The 17437-nt window shown below is 53.8% G+C and overlaps 1 protein-coding gene across 6 annotated transcripts in view; it reads left to right on the top strand.

The window, feature by feature from the left end:
• The first annotated feature begins 10546 nt into the window (after nucleotides 1-10546).
• Nucleotides 10547-17437, top strand: part of MSI1 (musashi RNA binding protein 1) — a 57434-nt gene continuing 50543 nt past the window's right edge. For 2 of the 6 annotated variants that reach the window (XM_053279857.1, XM_053279854.1), the window contains exons 1-4: nucleotides 11288-11539; nucleotides 12037-12077; nucleotides 12600-12681; nucleotides 12813-12897. In XM_053279857.1, coding sequence (XP_053135832.1) covers nucleotides 11481-11539; nucleotides 12037-12077; nucleotides 12600-12681; nucleotides 12813-12897 — 267 coding nt within the window. In that variant the 5' untranslated portion in view covers nucleotides 11288-11480. Of the gene's footprint in view, nucleotides 10763-11279; nucleotides 11540-12036; nucleotides 12078-12599; nucleotides 12682-12812; nucleotides 12898-17437 lie in introns of those variants that run through there. The other 4 variants (XM_053279858.1, XM_053279853.1, XM_053279856.1 and 1 more) reach the window with 4 other exon arrangements.

The raw sequence follows: 17437 nt of genomic DNA, 5'->3' as shown, positions 1-17437 counted from the left end.
GTTTTATCCTCACAACAACCCTTCGAGGTAGCTTAGGCTGAGAGAGAAGTGACTGGCCCAGAGTCACCCAGTAACATAGGAACATAGGAAGCTGCCATATCCTGAGTCAGACCATTGGTCCATCAAGCTCAATAGTGTCTTCACAGACTGGCAGCAGCTTCTCCAAGGTTGCAGGCAGGAGTCTCTCTTAGCCCTATCTTGGAGATGCTGCCAGGGAGGGAACTTGAAACCTTCTGCTCTTCCCAGAGTGGCTCCATCCCTTGAGGGGAATATCTTCCAGTGCTCACACATCAAGTCTCCCATTCATATGCAACCAGGGCAGACCCTGCTTAGCTAAGGGGACAAGTCATGCTTGTTACTACGAAACCAGCTCCTGTGAGTGGAGAGAAATCTGCACTCAGCCAGTGAGTGACTCTGGCTGAGTGCAGATTTGAATTTGGGTCTCCCCGGCCCTAGTCCGACACTATCGCCTACGCACCTTCCCCGTCCCATCAATTAACGTGGGGCACAAGTCATAACGGTAACCCTAGTCATAACCCTAAGTCATAACGTGGGGCATAAGTCATTAACGTGGGGGCACAAGTCATAATCAGTGGGGCAGAGGAGGGAGATCAGCCTTGTTGGTTTTCCAAGAGGGGGTGGAGAGCCAATTGGGTGGCAGTGCGCGTGAATGGGTGCTTTGCTAAGCAGGGTTCACATTGGTTTGCATTTGGATGGGCTACAACATGTGGGCGCTGAACTACTGTAAGATATTCCCCTTAGAGGATGAGGTTGTAGCTCTGTGGGAAGAGCATCTGCTTTGCATGCCCAAGGTCCCCAGTTCCCTCCCTGGCAGCATCTCCAGGATAGGGCTGATACTCCTGCCTGCAACCTTGGAGAAGCTGCTGCCAGTCTGGGTAGACAATACTGAGCTAGATGGACCAAGGGTCTGACTCAGTATATGGCAGCTTCCTATATTCCTATGTTCCTAGTTGTCTTTCTTTCCAGACAGTTGCAGACAGTCTTGTTCCCTTGTGGTGGCTTTTAATTTAGAAGGGTGGGGTTGCACAAACCTTGGTCAGGATTCATTGGAAACACAGTAAAATCGTAAGGAAGTGGTGGTGCTCCGCAGAACTAATGGCCAGCCTACCTAAGAGTTTTGGTGAATGCAAAAAAACCCTCCCTCACTACATGTTTCCATTGGTCCTGATTAGTGCTGAGCTGAACATTTCCACTGATGACATTTCAGCTTGGGTGGCAAACTGGGGCGGTTTCAGAGGGAGGCTGAGATATGGTGTGTCCTGCCCCAGAATGCTGTGGGGATGACTCCATGCCGCTCTATAACATGTAAATAAGTGTAAAGTGTTGCACATAAAGTGTTGCACATAAAGTGATGCACGTTAAGTGTAAAATGATGCATGTAAGTGTGATGCACTTAAGTGTAACATGCATGTAAGTGATGCACATAAGTGTAAAATGATACACAAGTGTGATGCACGTAAAATGATGCACGCAAGTGTAAAATGATGCACGCAAGTGTGATGCACGTAAGTGTGATGCACATAAAGTGATGCACGTAAGTGTAAAATGATGCACATAAGTGTGATGCACGTAAGTGTAATGCACATAAAGTGATGCACGTAAGTGTAAAATGATGCACATGTGATGCACATAAAGTGATGCACGTAAGTGTAAAATGATGCACATAAGTGTGATGCACGTAAGTGTAATGCACATAAAGTGATGCACGTAAGTGTAAAATGATGCACATGTGATGCACATAAAGTGATGCATGTAAGTGTAAAATGATGCACATAAGTGTGATGCACGTAAGTGTGATGCACATAAAGTGATGTACATAAGTGTGATGCATGTAAGTGTAGTGCACATAAAGTGATGCACGTAAGTGTAAAATGATCCACTGATGGGGTCTGATCTGGCAGTGACTGACCAGGTAGAGGATCTTGGGGTCGTGTTGGGCAGCTCCCTGAAAGTGTCAACTCAGTGTGGGGCAGTTGTGAAGAAGGCTAATGCCATGCTAGGGATCATTAGGAAGGGGACTGAAAATAAACATGCTAATATTATGATGCCCTTATACAAATCTATGGGGCGGCCACATTTGGAACGCTGCGTGCAGTTCTGGTCACCACACCTTAAGAGGGACGCTGTAGAGCTGGAAAAGGTGCAGAGCAGGGGAAACCGAAATGGTCAGGGGGTTGGAGTGATTCTCCTGTGAGGAAAGATGACAACCTTTGAGGCTTTTTAGCTTCGAAAGAAGATGGGTCAGTAAGTGGGGGCATGGTAGAGGTGTATAAAATTATGCCTGCCGCGGATGGATAGAGGTTTGCCTCTCATCTGTTGAAGCTTGTAAAGGTAAAGGTGTGCCATCGAGTCGGTGTTGACTCCTGGCAACCACAGAGCCTTGTGGTTTTCTTTGGTAGAATACAGGAGGGGTGGACCATTGCCTCCTCCCACGCAGTATGAGATGAGCCATTTTTGGATGGGTGGAAATTGGATGGATAGATAGACAGATAGATAGATAAAGCCTTTCAGCATCTTCCTCTATCGCTACTGCCCGATAGAGGCGTTTCCCATAGTCTGGGAAACAGACCAGTGGGGATTCGAACTGGCAGCCTCTGGCTTGCTAGTCAAGTCATTTCCCTGCTGCACCATTAGGTGGCTGCTGTCGAAGCTTGTAGGACAGACAAAAGGAAGCACTTATTTACACAACATACGATATGATGTCGTCTTAACGGTGTAGTTAAACTATGGCATTTGCTGTCACCCGATGTGGCTTGACTAGCAAGCCAGAGGTTGCCGGTTCGAATCCCCACTGGTCTGTTTCCCAGACTATGAGAAACTCCTCTACCGGGCAGCAGCGAAATAGGAAGATACTGAACGGCATCATCTCAGACTGTGCGGGAGGAGGCAATGGTCAACCCCTCCTGTATTCTCCCATCGACAACCACAGGGCTCCGTGGTCACCACTGACTTGAAGGCACACTTTACACTTGAGATGTGGTGATGGCCACCAAACTTGGTCGCTGTATATTTCCATCAGGATCAGAGGCTGCATGTCCCTCAACACCAGAAGCTAGGGCGCACCGAGGCAGTTTCCCTCTTCCCCCCACTGGCAGAAGCTCTCCAAGGCTTCAGGCAGGAGTCCCTCTCCGCTCTATCTTGGAGATGCTGCCAGGGATTGAACCTGTTGCCTTCTGTGTGCCAAACAGACGTCCTTCCACTGAGCCATGGCTCCAGCCCCTATGAACGGGTTTGCTTTGTCTATTCAGGTCATCTCCAATCAAGGTAAAACACGACTGTTTCTTTTGGATTGTTTCTAATGGGCCAATGTAAGAAGCTGCCTTCCGCTGAGTCCGAACATTGGTTCAGCTGGCTCAGTATTGTCAGCCCTGACTGGCAGTGGCTTGCCAGGGTTTCAGATCTCCAGGGTTTCAGGTTGGGTTTTGGGGGTGTCAGACTGGAAACCATCTCACACGTCCTTCAGTATCTGAAAAACACATCAATTGATGATTTTATGACAGGCAAATGTGTTCAACTACTAGCTTTGAGCACCTGGCGTTGCTTGGGCTGATGGTGCGAGTTTCTTTTTGTTATTGTATCCGTATCCGTTTGTGGCTATACCTGTTGCATATCCACCTGTCTGTCTGCGTGAGGTGGTTGTGGACCTGTAGGGTCCTAGGCAGTCACTGTGCCAAGTTTGGTGCTGATAGATTGTGAGCCCTTTGGGGACAGGGGTCCATCTTATTTATTTATTATTTCTCTGTGTAAACCACCCTGAGCCATTTTTGGAAGGGCGATATAGAAATTGAATAGATAGATAGATAGATAGATAGATAGATAGATAGATAGATAGATAGATCAAAGGGCAGACATTCAATTGTATAGATAGTGAACTTATTTGGTCAATAATCTATTAGGAAGCACTAACACTAGCAAAGAATTGGATAATCTGAAAACATCTTTTAGACTGAGGATTTGTGTCAAAAGGCATGTGCAACTTATGCACACAAACCACGGTGCATTTTGGCCAGGTTCTGGAGGATTTCGCAGAGGGTTTGGGGAAATGGTTTAACTTTTTGGAATAAGGACTGCTGGCAGGAGCTTCGAGTCTTATCATGGCTGTAAATCTTTGCAAGGCTCTATGATGTTAAATACAGCATGAAGTTTATTGTTGACATGCATGCCTTTATGTATCACGTTTGTTTTCTGTATCCGCCATTCCCAAAATATTAAAGCAAATCAATCCAGTGTTTACTAATTTGCCTCTGATCAATGAATCAACCAGCTGAAAAGTCTTTAATCTGTTGATGGGCCAAGGTGTTAGCAATGTTTTTTAAGAGGTTGAAATGTTCTTGCCCAGGGTTCAAAGGATGTTTCCTTTTTTTCTAGGTCCACCCCCTGGAACCGGGTTAAAAATGGTTACCCACTGCAGCCCATGAGCCAGCGTGGTGTAGTGGTTAGAGTGCTGGACTAGGACCAGGGAGACCCGAGTTCAAATCCTCATTCAGCCATGAAGCTAGCTGGGTGACTCTGGGCCAGTCACTTCTCTCTCAGCCTAGTCTACTTCACAGGGTTGTTGTGAAAGAGAAACTCAAGTATGTAGTACACCGCTCTGGGCTCCTTGGAGGAAGAGCAGGATATAAATGTAATAATAATAATAATGATGATGATGATGATGATGATGATCTGTCAACTTGGATGCCCTGTGTATACAAGCACCCATCTGACACCGGCGTTACTACAGATCACAGATTTGATTGCAAAACACAAAAGCACACAGACCAGGCTGAAGGCAGTCAAGAAATACCCCCATTTTCTTGGCGAGGAGCTCTGAGTGGAGAGAGAAGTGTTGACTGCAAGGTGGCCGCCATGACAGTAGACCTGTCATGGTGATTCTGGGTTTTTATTCACCTGCAATTTTACTTGTACCTGGGAGTCAGCAGTGGCAACTCAAGGCCTCGGTATACCTGAGGCTGGGTGCCAAATGTACCCAATCCCCTTGAACATAACTTCCTCCTTGTCCATCTTCTCCTTTAAAATATAGATATATAATGGCTGGCACCCCAAGACCTGAGGCCACTACAACCCGCCTCGCACCGCCTCCTAGCCTGGGAGTCAGGAACCTTTATTGATCTAGGGCAACTCAGCCATGGTCTTGTGGTCACAAGCATGACTGGTCCCCTCAGCTAAGCAGGGTCTGCCCTGGTTGCATATGAATGGGAGACCAGAAGTGTGAGCACTGGGACATTCTGCTTAGGGGATGGAGCCACTCTGGGAAGAGCATCTAGGTTCCAAGTTCCCTCCTTGGCAGCTTCTCCAAGATCGGGCTGAGACTGAGATTCCTGCCCGCAACCTTGGAGAAGCCGCTGCCAGTCTGTGAAGACAACGCTGAGCTAGATGGACCAAGGGTCTGACTCAGTATATGGCAGCTTCCTACGTTCCTATGGATGCTCTTAGGTGCTAAGCTGCCGCATGCAGCTCACTGGTCCCGAGCAAGAGGGAAGCAAAACATTGAGGGTACCTTGGAGCATCTTTCTCTGCAGGCCCCCAACTTTGGGTCCCCGGATGTTGGACCACAACTCCCATCAGCCGGATGGCTGTTGTGGCAGGGGGCGATGGGGGCTGTAGTCCCGGGGGGGGGCCCAACGCTAGGGACGACGGTTCTAAGTAGCCCCGTTCCTCACTTGAACTATGCCTGCTCATCCTATTAAAGCAAAGAGGGGACGATCCACTGGAAGCTATTTCCAAATGGGCTTCCCAAGGAGGATTTTCTCTTCTTGGTGAGGCCTGGGCGTCCATCTCGATTAGGAGAGGGAGATTGATCTGTCAGGTGGCTGGTATAAAGCAAATACCTTGACAAAGCCCCTCGGAAACAGGGCGGGCTGTCTGAGCTGCTTAAGGAGATTGGGGGCATGTATTTCTGGCCTAGAGGCTGGATGTGGTCTGAGCCTTTTGAGCCAGCCCTGCTGGAGGGCGCTGAGCAGGCTGCTGCTTGGGGACTGGATGCCAGGGTGGGCCCTTCCCCGAGGCCGGGTGATGTGTTTCAAAGGCAACATGGCGTGGGGGCGAGCGAGAGACATTTCCCTTCCAACTCCCATAACACTAAGCTTTGGGTCATCCCAAGCAATGGGTGGGCAGTACGTTCTGGGCAGACAAAAGACCAGACTTCTTCATGCAGTGCAAAATGGATCTGTGGGACTCCCGGCCACAAGATGTGGTGATAGCCACAGGCTTAGATGCCTTTGAAAAGGGGATTAGACAAATCCGTGGTCTGTGATGGGCTGTTCGAGTGGCTTACGGGGCATCTCCATGTCCAGAAGCTGAATAACAGCCTCTGAATAACAGAATAACAGTTACATAGGGACATAGGAAGCTGCCGTATACTGAGTCAGACCATTGGTCTATCTAGCTCAGTATTGTCTTCACAGACTGGCAGCGGCTTCTCCAAGGTTGCAAGCAGGAGTCTCTCTCAGCCCTATCTTGGAGATGCTGCCAGGGAGGGAACTTGAAACCTTCTGCTCTTCCCAGAGCGGCTCCATCCCCTAAGAAGGGGAATATCTTGCAGTGCTCACACATCAAGTCTCCCATTCTTATGCGACCAGGGTGGACCCTGCTTAGCTAAGGGGACAAGTCATGCTTGCTGCCACAAGACCAGTTCTCCTCTAGCAACAGCCATTGGAGGCATAATTTGCTGGGGACGGATAGGGCCAGTTGCCCCCCCCCCCCCGCGCTAAATGAAAGATCCACCCCTTGTAAATCTTTCTAAATGTAAGATCCGCACTTGGACCACTCTGCAGAGGTAATTCCCCATATGTGTGCCCTCAGAGGACCTGAAGATGGTTCCCTGTGCAAAGGGGCTCCCCATCTAAGAAGAAATACAAAGAAGAGCCATCATCTAAGGGCAGAAACTCCACGCTGAGCTGGGCTGAACAGAGACCCGGGCGCAAATCACCTTAAGAAACAAACCAGACCCATATTGGACATCTATCAAATAAAACCATTGGGAGGTTTGGCTTGCAAAATCAGATGACCCCCCCATGAAAACAACCCCTTAACTCAACTCTAATATGTGTATTTGTCCAAGGGTCAAATTGGAAGTTGTTGACAGGCTGTTAGCAACTCCTGGCAACATCCGGGGTCTCAGGGTATCCTCCCCTTTCATCCCCAGATAAGTGATCATGTGCAAACAGTTTCAGGGTTTCAGAGCTTGCTGCTTCAGGGTGGATCAAGCAGATCAAAGAGCCAACTTGTCCCGTTACGTGTTCCCAACAGTGGCTATCAGGTGCCCCCAGGAAGCCCCCCCCCAGCAGGACATGAATGCAATAGGCTTTTCCTGTAATTTGTGTCTGATATTGAGATATGCTGCCTTTAAACATGGAGGCTCTGTTTAGCTTTCTTGGTTATGACTAGATGTTGAAAATCATTTGCTACTTCGGGATAATAAGCAACTCCCTGCACCCGGCTTATTCTCAGATACAAAGGAGGCAAAGCTGGAGAAATTTTATCCCTGTCACATTTAGGATTCTACAAAACCGCAGAGAAAGGCTGCTGGTCTTATCAAGATGTCCCTCAAAATGCCCCAGATATTTAGCTAGAGGAGAAAACCCCAACTCACTTTGTTACATTCAGGTATACCCCACTTGTAAAAATATCAAAGGAGTTTTATGTTTTTCAGCAAAACAGCAGTATTACAATGAGTAGGCAGCAATAAAAACACACAGCAGAAGTTCAGTTTTTAACTTCAAACTGGCTGCTTTGGGGATGTGCGATCCCCTCTCCCTGAAATACTCGCTAAATTGAAAATTTCCATGCTTCTCTTACAACTCCTCAAATGGGTTACCCTCTTCCCTTTTCAGTTCCGGTGGCTACTCTAATCTCAAGAGTAATCTCAAGGGAGCCAGCATGGTGTAGTGGTTAGAGTTCTGGACTAGGACCGGGGAGACCCGAGTTCAAATCCCCACTCAGCCATAAAACTAGCTGGGTGACTCTGGGCCAGTCACTTCTCTCTCCGCCTAACCTACTTCACAGGGTTGTTGTGAAAGAGAAACTCAAGTATGTAGTACACTGCTCTGGGCTCCTTCGAGGAAGAGCAGGATATAAAAATTAAAAATTAAATTAAAATTTAAAAAGACACAGGGGGGAAAGCAAGAGCTGTTTCCTGACGTATGCGTGCATAATGCATCTTGCCCACATTACAAAATACATGGGTGTTCACTGATGTGCGCAGATGTGCCTCTGTGGACCAAAAGGAGGCAGACACTGGAACTATAAATGAATAAGCATAAACTCAGCCCCTTAACTCCAAAGTGGGACCTGAAGAGCCGGGAGTGGGGGTCTACCCCGTGGCCCACCACCCTGTTGCCAGGAATGAGGAGAGCTGGTCTTAGGAGAGCTGGTCTGGTGGTAGCAAGCATGACTTGTCCCCTTAGCTAAGCGGGGTCTGCCCTGGTTGCATATGAAAGGGAGACTAGAAGTGTGAGCACTGCAAGAGATTCCCCTTAGGGGATGGGGCTGCTCTGGGAATGGCATCTAGGCTCCAAGTTCCCTCCCTGGCAGCATCTCCAAGATAGGGCTGAGAGAGACTCCTGCTGCCTGCAACCTTGGAGAAGCCGCTGCCAGTCTGTGAAGACAATACTGAGCTAGATAGACCAAGGGTCTGACTCAGTATATGGCAGCTTCCTCAGTTCCTATGAGATGTGTCAAGTAGGACCTTGTGCAGCAGGACCTGCCTCGCTTTCTTTCCTGACTGGAAGTCTGGAGAGTGAATCAACAAAGCTGAGATCCAATCCAGGCTCTTCTTTAAGGCTGTGACAAGCATGGAAGACGCGAAGGGCAGTGGCTCTTGCAGAAGGGCATGCCAGTGGGCCGGCAGGCGCTTCCGGCCATGCTCCTGCACGCTTCTGAAAAAGGACTTGCTCACTTGGCGTTGGCCAGGACACAGGCTGATCTCCAAGGCAGTGTGCTTGCCCAGCCTCCCATGTGATGGAAACTGACCAGGAGCACCGGACCGAAAGGATCATTCCGGGAAGAATGACAAAGAATGGCGGAAAAAACCCCCAGAGGCAGAGGCTACTGGCAGCCACATCCCCGAGATGAATTCCTCTTTCAACGCCCTTTGCTGTACAAGCAGATACATCACGTCTCAGAGAGTTCCAGAGGGGAAATGGCAAAACAACAACAAACCCCTGCCTCCCTGCATGTCAAACAGCAGCGTACCAGGGCTGAACAAGGACTCTTCCCCCTGTTATGTTAGCTCTCTATGGGCATGGAGAGATTCCATTGTGTGGACCATACCCAAGGCCCACCTGCAGCCTGAAACGGCAGTATCTCAAGCTCTACCATGAACATATCGCACATCAGGTCCAACTAGCTCAGTATTGCCTACACTGACCATCCAGACTGTGGAGCGGGGAATCTTTCATGGTCCTAACGTGGAGATGAACCTCAGGACTAAACCGAAGACCGCCAGTGTGCCAAGCGGGCACTCTATGACCCCTGAGTCTCATGCCCTCCTTGGTTTGGCTTCAGTCGAGGAGAGCAGGAGAATATTAGGCTTGTCCCAAGCAGTGTTACCGTTTGCTTGGGTAGGGCTTGTGCAGGGCATAGGGACATAGGAAGCTGCCACATACTGAGTCAGACCATTGGTCCACCTAGCTCAGTATTGCCTGCCCAGACTGGCAGCGGCTTCTCCAAGGCTGCAGGCTGGGGTCTCTCTCAGCCCTCTCTTGGAGATGCTGCCAGGGAGGGGACTTGGAAGCTTCCGCATGCAAGCAGGCAGGTGCTCCTCCCAGAGCGGCCCCAACCCATCCCCTACGGGGAGTCTCTTCCAGTGCTCACACACATCGCCTCCCATCCAAATGCAAACCAGGACGGACCCTGCTTAGCAAAGGGGGGCGTTCATGCTGGGGGCCACCAGGCCAGCTCTCCTCACTTGTGCCCATGGCAGAGAGACTGTGCTCCACCACGGGTCGGATCTTGGGGACGGGGCGCAGTTCTGCGGAAGCGCATCTGCTTGGCGTGCAGGAGGGCCTGGCAGCATCTCCAGGCAGGTGCGGCCGCCAGTCAGTGTGGAGAAGGAGCCAAGGTCAGACTCAGTCGCTTCCCGCCTCTATAACCACCGCCTGCTCGGCTGCTGCCCCTTACGGGAGCATCGCAGGGGGGCCAAGTGTCTCCCCGCCGCGCGCCATGAATGCTTGTGCAGAACTCCCGCGGGCCACCCGTCGCCAGTCATGGGCACCGCCCGCTCCCTGCCTTGACGCTCCCGGGCATGATCCCCCCCGCCGCCGCCGCCGCCCCCCCCAGTGCTCAGGCCCACCTCTGGGCCCGCACTCCACACAGCCTGGGCTGGGGATGGCGCAGGCCTCTCCGGAGAGAGAGAGAGAGGCTTCGTGGGGAAGCAGAGCCAGAGGAGGGAGGGGGGCGCAGCTGCTGTGTCAGGCTGCCGGGAAGGGGGCGCGGAGGGGGGGGCGCGCGCGCGGGGCCATGATCATGTTTAAAGAGCCCCCCCCCCGCTCCCAGCGTGCCGGTTCCCCCTGGGGCGGGCGACGCTCCGCCATGTCACATGCGGGCTTATTGTTGCCGGTTGGGTGGCTGTTAACCCTTGCGAGCGCAGGCGCTCCCTGCCAGCCTGGGACCAGTCAGTGGGCAGCAGCAGCAGCAGCAGCCATGAGGTGCCAGGTGGTGGGCCCAGGAGGAGCAGGAGCAGGGAGGCCCGCCGCTGCCGCGTCGCCGCGCCCCTGACTATGGAGGCCTCCTTGAGCAGGTAGAGCGCAAGGCGCGGGCGGCGGCCCCAGGAGCGCTTCTGGAGAGGCGAGGCGCTCCCCGGCAGCCGCGGGGCGGCCGAGCGCGCGCCTGTCCGCCGCCTTCTTCTCGGCTGCCCGGCCGCCGCCACCGCAGGAGGCTCTCCTCCTCCTCCTCCGCCGCCGCCGCCGCCCCGAGGTGCTGCCGGGGCCTGAGCTGCAGCCTGCGCGCCCCGCGCCCGGCAGGGCTCCTCGGCCGAGGGCCCCTCGCCAGCCGCTCCAGGCGGCCCCCTTTGTTTCCCGGCGCGCCGCGAGAGCAGCCGAGGCTGCTGGCCCCGGGAGCGTCGGGAGACGGCGAGGAGGCGCCCTTGGGCCGGCAGGCCACGCCGGCGCCGGGTCGGTGCCTGGCCTCGTTGCCTCCGAGGGTCTCCCGCGCAGCGGCAGCCAGGCAGCCCCGGTGGCGCGCTCGCCGGCAGGCCGCCTTTTATGCTCACGCCGGCCGCCCGCCTGCCGGGGGTGGGAGGAGCCGGGCAGGTTGTCCCCGCCGGGCCCGGCCCTCCCCCCGCTGCTGCCGCCGCCACCTCCTCCTCCTCCTCCTCCCTCCTCTCCCCTCCTCCTCCTCCCCGCCTGGCTGAGAGGGGTCGGGGGAGGGGGCAGCATGGCCTGGCCGTCCGGCCCCTTTTCCAACGCTCAGCTGCCCCGGGAGTGTGGCTCTGCTCCTCGCAGGGAGAAGAGGTCCGAATGGAGACAGAAGCCAGCCAGCCCGGCCTCGCCTCCCCGGACTCTCCCCACGATCCCTGGTACTCGGCCCGCCCGGTCCCCGCTGGCTCGCCTGCCCGCCCAGCTCCGGTTCGGGAGCCGGCAAGGTCCCCGCCTCCCCGCGATGCCCGGCAGCTTCTGGCTGGCTGGCTGGGGGGGAACCGCCGCCAACATGGCCGATCCCCGCGCCGGGCTCCTCTTCGCCGCCTCCTCCTCCTCCTCCTCCTCTCCAGCGCCGCCTGCGCGCCGAGCCGGGCCGCCTGTCCCCGCCGCCTCATCCCGGGGGGCCCTCGCCCGCTTCCTCCGCCCCCGATCGGGCATTCCGAGCGCTCCGGGGCCGCACACGGCGCCTTTCCCCCTCTCGCCCCGCGCCCCCAGCCTCCCTCGCTGCGCCCCCGGCCCTGCCTGCTGCGCCCTGGCCACCTCCTCGCCTCCTCCTCCTCCGCTGCTCTCCTTTCTCGGCAGATCGAGGGTTAGGATCGATCGCCTTCTCTTTTTTTCACGCGCGTTTTGTTTTGTGTCTTCTTCTCCTTCCTAGCAAAATGTTCATCGGGGGACTGAGCTGGCAGACCACGCAAGGTGAGCGGGGCGAGAAAGCGGGGAGGCGGCGGCGGCGGCCGGGTCCCCCCGTCGGCCGGGTTCGGTTCTGGCCAAGCGGCACCTGCAGCCCAAACTTTCCCAACTCCTCCTCCTCCTCCCGCTGCTTGGCTTGGGTGGGAGCCTCGCGCGCGGGGGCGCCGGAGGGGGGGCTGCGAACCCCCCCCATGTGGGTCTTTGTGATCTGCTTTGGGGAAGCTGTTGTTCCTTCCTACTCGCTCGGGTGGGTTTTTATTTTTTGTTGGGGGGGGGAGGTCTGCTCTCAGCAGATCTTTATGGGAATGTATCTCCCCCCCCCCCCACAGCAGGGAGTGCTGTAGGATCTACTCCAGTGTTTGCCAGCAGAGGTCGAAGGATCCTCCCCCCCCACTCTCACACCTCCCCTCTCCCTCCCCCCCACAAGGCTTTGCAGAGGGAGGGAGGGAGGGAAGGATGGGGGCGGCGTGGGTGCCACCACCACCACCTGCCTGAGGACCCACGGGTGCCCTTGTCTTGTGCTTGCAGAAGGCTTACGGGAGTATTTCTGCCAGTTTGGTGAGGTGAAGGAGTGCCTGGTTATGCGGGACCCACTGACAAAGCGATCGAGGTGAGATGCCGCCAGCACCTTCTTCCTGGGGTTTCAGCCTTCCCGGCAGCCGCCTAACCCATTCTCTCTCTCTCCCCCCCCCCCCGTGCCTTCTCCCTGCCCCTCTCGTCTCCTCTCTGGGGGGCCCACAGGGGCTTCGGATTTGTCACCTTCATGGACCAAGCCGGTGTGGACAAAGTGCTGGCCCAATCCAGGCATGAGCTGGACTCCAAGACGGTGAGTCTGCTTCTCGGTGGAAGGCAAAGGGGTGGCCGGTGGTCTCTCGGGAAGTGCCGGCCAGTTGTCGGGGCTTCATCGGCTATTGATCCACTCTGGTGATCCACTTGGAAACGGGCTGCTTGGCCCTGACGGATGAGTTGCTCTCGGTTCCGGAGCGGTGATTTCTCTAAACTTTCTCGGGGCTGTCTTTGCAAAGCGGCTTTTGGGGAAATGTTGAGCTGGGAACTGGAGAGTTGGGTGGGGGTGGGTGGGGGGGTGGGTGGGTGGAGGCAGGGGTTCTGCTGGTGGATATTTGAAGGATGGAGTGGTTTTTCAGGGGAGGGGCCCCTCATGCCTTGGGAGGAAATGTGGCATCATCGGAGCAGCTTGGGCCAGATAGGAACCATCTTGGGAGATGCTAGGCCTCATCTCTCGGCCCTCGGATAGGCCTCGGCCTCGTGTATCCCACTCTTGAGCGGCTATTAGGAAGAGATGGCAGGGGCTTGACTCGGATTTTTCGTTCGGATTTTTCACCTTGGCCGGAAGTTGGGGCTTTGCCTGAAAACCGTTGGGACCCTTTCCCTCTGCAATGTACCCAAACGTATTGTTAAGGAAAAGAGCTCTTTGGGACATTTGCCGGTGTGGAATCCCTCCCCCAATCCCCTCAAGTTCTCCTCTGTAACCCCAGACCCTAGGATCTTCCGTGGCTTTTCAGCAGAGGCACGCGGTATGTGCTCAGAGGCATGCTTCAGATGTCCCAGGGTTCTTTGGACTCATTTCGTGTTCCAGAAAGAATGGTTGCTCTAGCAGTGATGGTCTGAGAGTCTGTTTTGAACAGGGACTCTTTGGTTAATCAACAGGTGTCTGTCCAGATGTGATTCTCCCTCTCAGGAATGCCCAGGGCTACCCTTCAAGCTCTAAGGGGGTCCACGCAAGCCATCGTTTTGGGTTTCAAAATGATTTTATAAAACTGGAAGCTTATTTCATGCCAGACACGTATCTCTTGCGAGTCTGGTGCTTACCTTTCACTCCTGCCTCTCTTTGCTGGCATTTATAGGCTTTGGTCAGAAAGTCAAGAGGAAGGTATTAATTTATATTGGGCAACCTCCCACCTGGAAGAGAGCTTTCCCAAATGCCCCCCACCTCTAGGGACAGCATAAACAATTTTATGGAGCCATCTGTGCATTTCTGGCCTCAGAGGCGATTGCACCAATCTCCAACTGCCCCTCAGCCCTATTTGCATGGCTAGCAAGCAACATGCCTTGCACTCAAGGATGGGTGGAAACACTGCCCTGCTTAACAGGCCTGGAAGCAAGGGTTCCACAATGAATGGAGGAATACAGAGGTCATTAACAACCAAAAGGGCTGGCCTGTTCATCTTCCCACCGTACAGCGGGCGTACCATACTAATGAGGCAACTGAAGCTGATCCAACTGATGGCCAACTCATCATTTTAGAGCCTCAAGTGGAAACCCAGATAAACCCCAATCGGAACCCCCCCTCCCATAATGCGATTGGGGAAGGCACTAAAACTAGTTGAATCTTTCCCTCCGATCTGGCAGCCTAAGCCATGACTGGAGCAAGAACTGAATTTGCAGACCTGCCGGGAATCTCTTCTTGTTTTGCTGGCCAGGTGCTTTTGTGTGTGAATCAGGGTATGTGTCTCAGTGGGTAGATGTCATTGATGTCCAAGCAAGGGGAGTTTTTTTTGTTTTTAAAGCTCCAGAGCAGGAGTTCCAATTCTTGGGTCCCCAGACGTGCCTGGACTACAACTCCCATCATCGCCTGCCACGGTGGCTGATGGCCAAGGATGATGGGAGTTGTAGACCAACGGCATCTGGGGACCAGGGTGCAGAACCCCTGATCTGCAGAATGAATGAATGAAATGGCCAACTGGGAAATTTTCTTGTGCATTGAGATGAATGGGAGTGTCCATTCAGTTCCACGGGACTTGCTCAGAAGGGTTGTTCTCAGTTGCTGAAATGGGGTTTGTGCAAGAGAAACTCCTGGCGGCTTCTGCTCTATTGGGTATAACTGAAGTCAGTTTCAGATTCAGGCTCCTAAGGTGAACGGAAGGAACCTAAGTGAGACCTTCTCCTTGTGGGAGTTGCTTGAAAGTCAGATCCGTTGTTGTTTAACTCTGCGGATCGTTGCCTTTGATGAGGACAGGATCTTCTCTTCTGTCCTCATAGGAAGCTGTAATTAAACTCATTCCAGCCTTTTCGAACACAGATGCCTTTGGGTTTTTTTAAGCAAGCAAGCAAGCAAGCAAGCAAGCAAGCAAGCAAACAAACAAACAAACAAACAACCTGCCCCACTTATTCTGAAAGTTGTGCACAATGCATGGTTTGTTTGTTTTTAAATTTAGTGCTGTGAAGCTTTTCTGCTTTTTAAGAGTCAAGTTGCTGTGTTAATATGTCTGCATCTGACGCTAACAAAGCGTGTGCCTCGTTTATTGTGTGAAAGGTGCGGTGGTTTTGGATACAGGCGGTGGAGACTGCTGTCTTCTGCCTGCTTTCTTGCGAGTAAGACCCACTGAAGATAGCGGGGACGGAGTTCAGAGTAAACATGCAGATGACTGAGCGCTAATGCTGCAATCTTAAACTCATGTACTAGGGGCAGAGCCTAGAATGGCCTGGGCCTCGTGGCACAACCCCTACGCATGTTTACTCAGAAGTAAGGCTGTAGTTGTCTAAATCTTTGGCCTGAGAGGCAACCCGGCTTGCTCTGGCGACTTCGGGGTAAACAATCCTAGGATCTGGCTGCTAAAATGGAAAAATCTCCCTTGTGATTTATACCTTTTTAGTTTTTGCCCCTGTAGGGCTGGCTGGATTCCGACCCCCCCCCCCCGCCCCCCGCCACTAAACTTTGCTAGAGTGCCTGATTGGCTCCCACCGTCTAGGATCTCTCTGGGAGCAAGGTCACCCCCACCCCAGCCTTTGAAAAGGAATGAGAGGTTTATGCCCATGGTGGCTCTCTTAATCCTGGGAGTGTTTCTGGGGGACACTGGAGAGAAATGAAGGACATGCGGTCTCCGGACGCCCGCCCGCCCCCTCCTCGCCCAGTTTCCCCTTTATCTCTTGTCTCTTTTTGAAAACCACGCCGTGGGCCTCCCCTGCGAGGACGGGGTGGGGGAGGGGTTAAGTGAACCGCGGGGAGAACAGAAGGGGTCTCATGCTATACAGAGCGGGGAGGGGCTGGCTGGCGATTGAAATCCCCTGATGCGTCTGGATTGCCGGATTGGGGGGTGGGGGGGGAGAGAAGGAAGTGGAGGCAATTTGGGCCGAGGGGAAAGCCGGCTTCTCTTTGTCTGGAGCTGAAATTGGTCTCCTCGCCCACCCCGTGGCCACCAGCCCAAGATATCGGGGTGCCTGGGGTCCGAAATGCAGGTGGTGTCTCCGGCACTTGCCGATGGACCCGGCGCGCGATCCGGGAGGAAGTTCTCCTGCCCGAGCCCCGTTGAAATGAATGGGAGCCGCAGGAGAGTTCGTTTCAAGGGCGCTTGCGCAGGAGAACGTCCCGCGGCCGGGATCCGGCTGCCTCGATCCCACCCCGCCACCCAGCAGTCCCAATTTTCCGCTTCCCCGCCAACCATTTTTAAAATTTGCTTGAAAACTTAGGATGTGGATTTACAACCTAAGTTGGCTCCTGTGGAGTTCCTGGTTTAATATGCCTATTTCTTTGTTCCTTATGGCGTTTTCCTAACTTGCTGTCATCCCGAAGGCATGGGGCCATAAACAGCAGTTGGGACTAGCGGTCCGTTGAGACCTGTGGAACATCAGCCCTCATGAAAATATCGAATCGTGCCCGCTGAATCCCGATCGAAACGGCCCTTGAAACTTCTCAGGCCTGCCCAATGAAAGGTCACGATGCTTGTGAGGAAATGCTTTTCAGGGCTGTTGCTGTGTCTCCTGGTAGGCGATTGGCCGGGGTCTTCGTAATACTCCAGTAGGACTTTGCCCAGACACAGCTACTCTCTACGTATGTTCACCTGCACAAAATTCAGGGAGAATAGAGCTATCGACGGCTACCAGCCGTGGAAGCGATCCGATTCCATCCGGATCAGAGGTTGCATGCCCTTGAATGCCAGGTGCCGGGGATCACCAAGGAAGGGGCAGTTGCCCAGTTTCTCTCATCACTTGCAGGTTTCCTGAGGGCCCCTGGCTGGCCAGTTTGGGAGGTAGGCTGCTGGGCTGGAGGGGCCTTGGCCTGATCCAGCAGGCCTGCTTTTAGGTCCTCTTCGGCGGTGTCTGGAAGAGCCACCAGCTACATGCCGAAGTCGTCTTGGTGTGTGTGTGTCCGGTGACACTTGCCCAGGAACATCTGAAATCGCTCCCGGGCTAGAACACTGGTGAATGTCCAGGGAGAGGAGGTTTCACAAGAGCCTCTGAGGACTGTCTTTGACTGCCTGCCACTTTAGTGTGGTTTACTTTGGCCTGGTTTGACCCTTCTTAAATGGAAAGGCTCCCTTTGAGGTGCATGTCTTGGGGTCCAGGAGGAGGAGCTGGTCTTGTGGTAGCAAGCATGACTTGTCCCCTTTGCTAAATAGGAGCCACCC

Source organism: Hemicordylus capensis, chromosome 15 (genome assembly GCF_027244095.1).
Source record: "Hemicordylus capensis ecotype Gifberg chromosome 15, rHemCap1.1.pri, whole genome shotgun sequence".
NCBI lineage: Eukaryota > Metazoa > Chordata > Lepidosauria > Squamata > Cordylidae > Hemicordylus > Hemicordylus capensis.
This window is presented reverse-complemented; position numbering and strand designations above follow the sequence as displayed.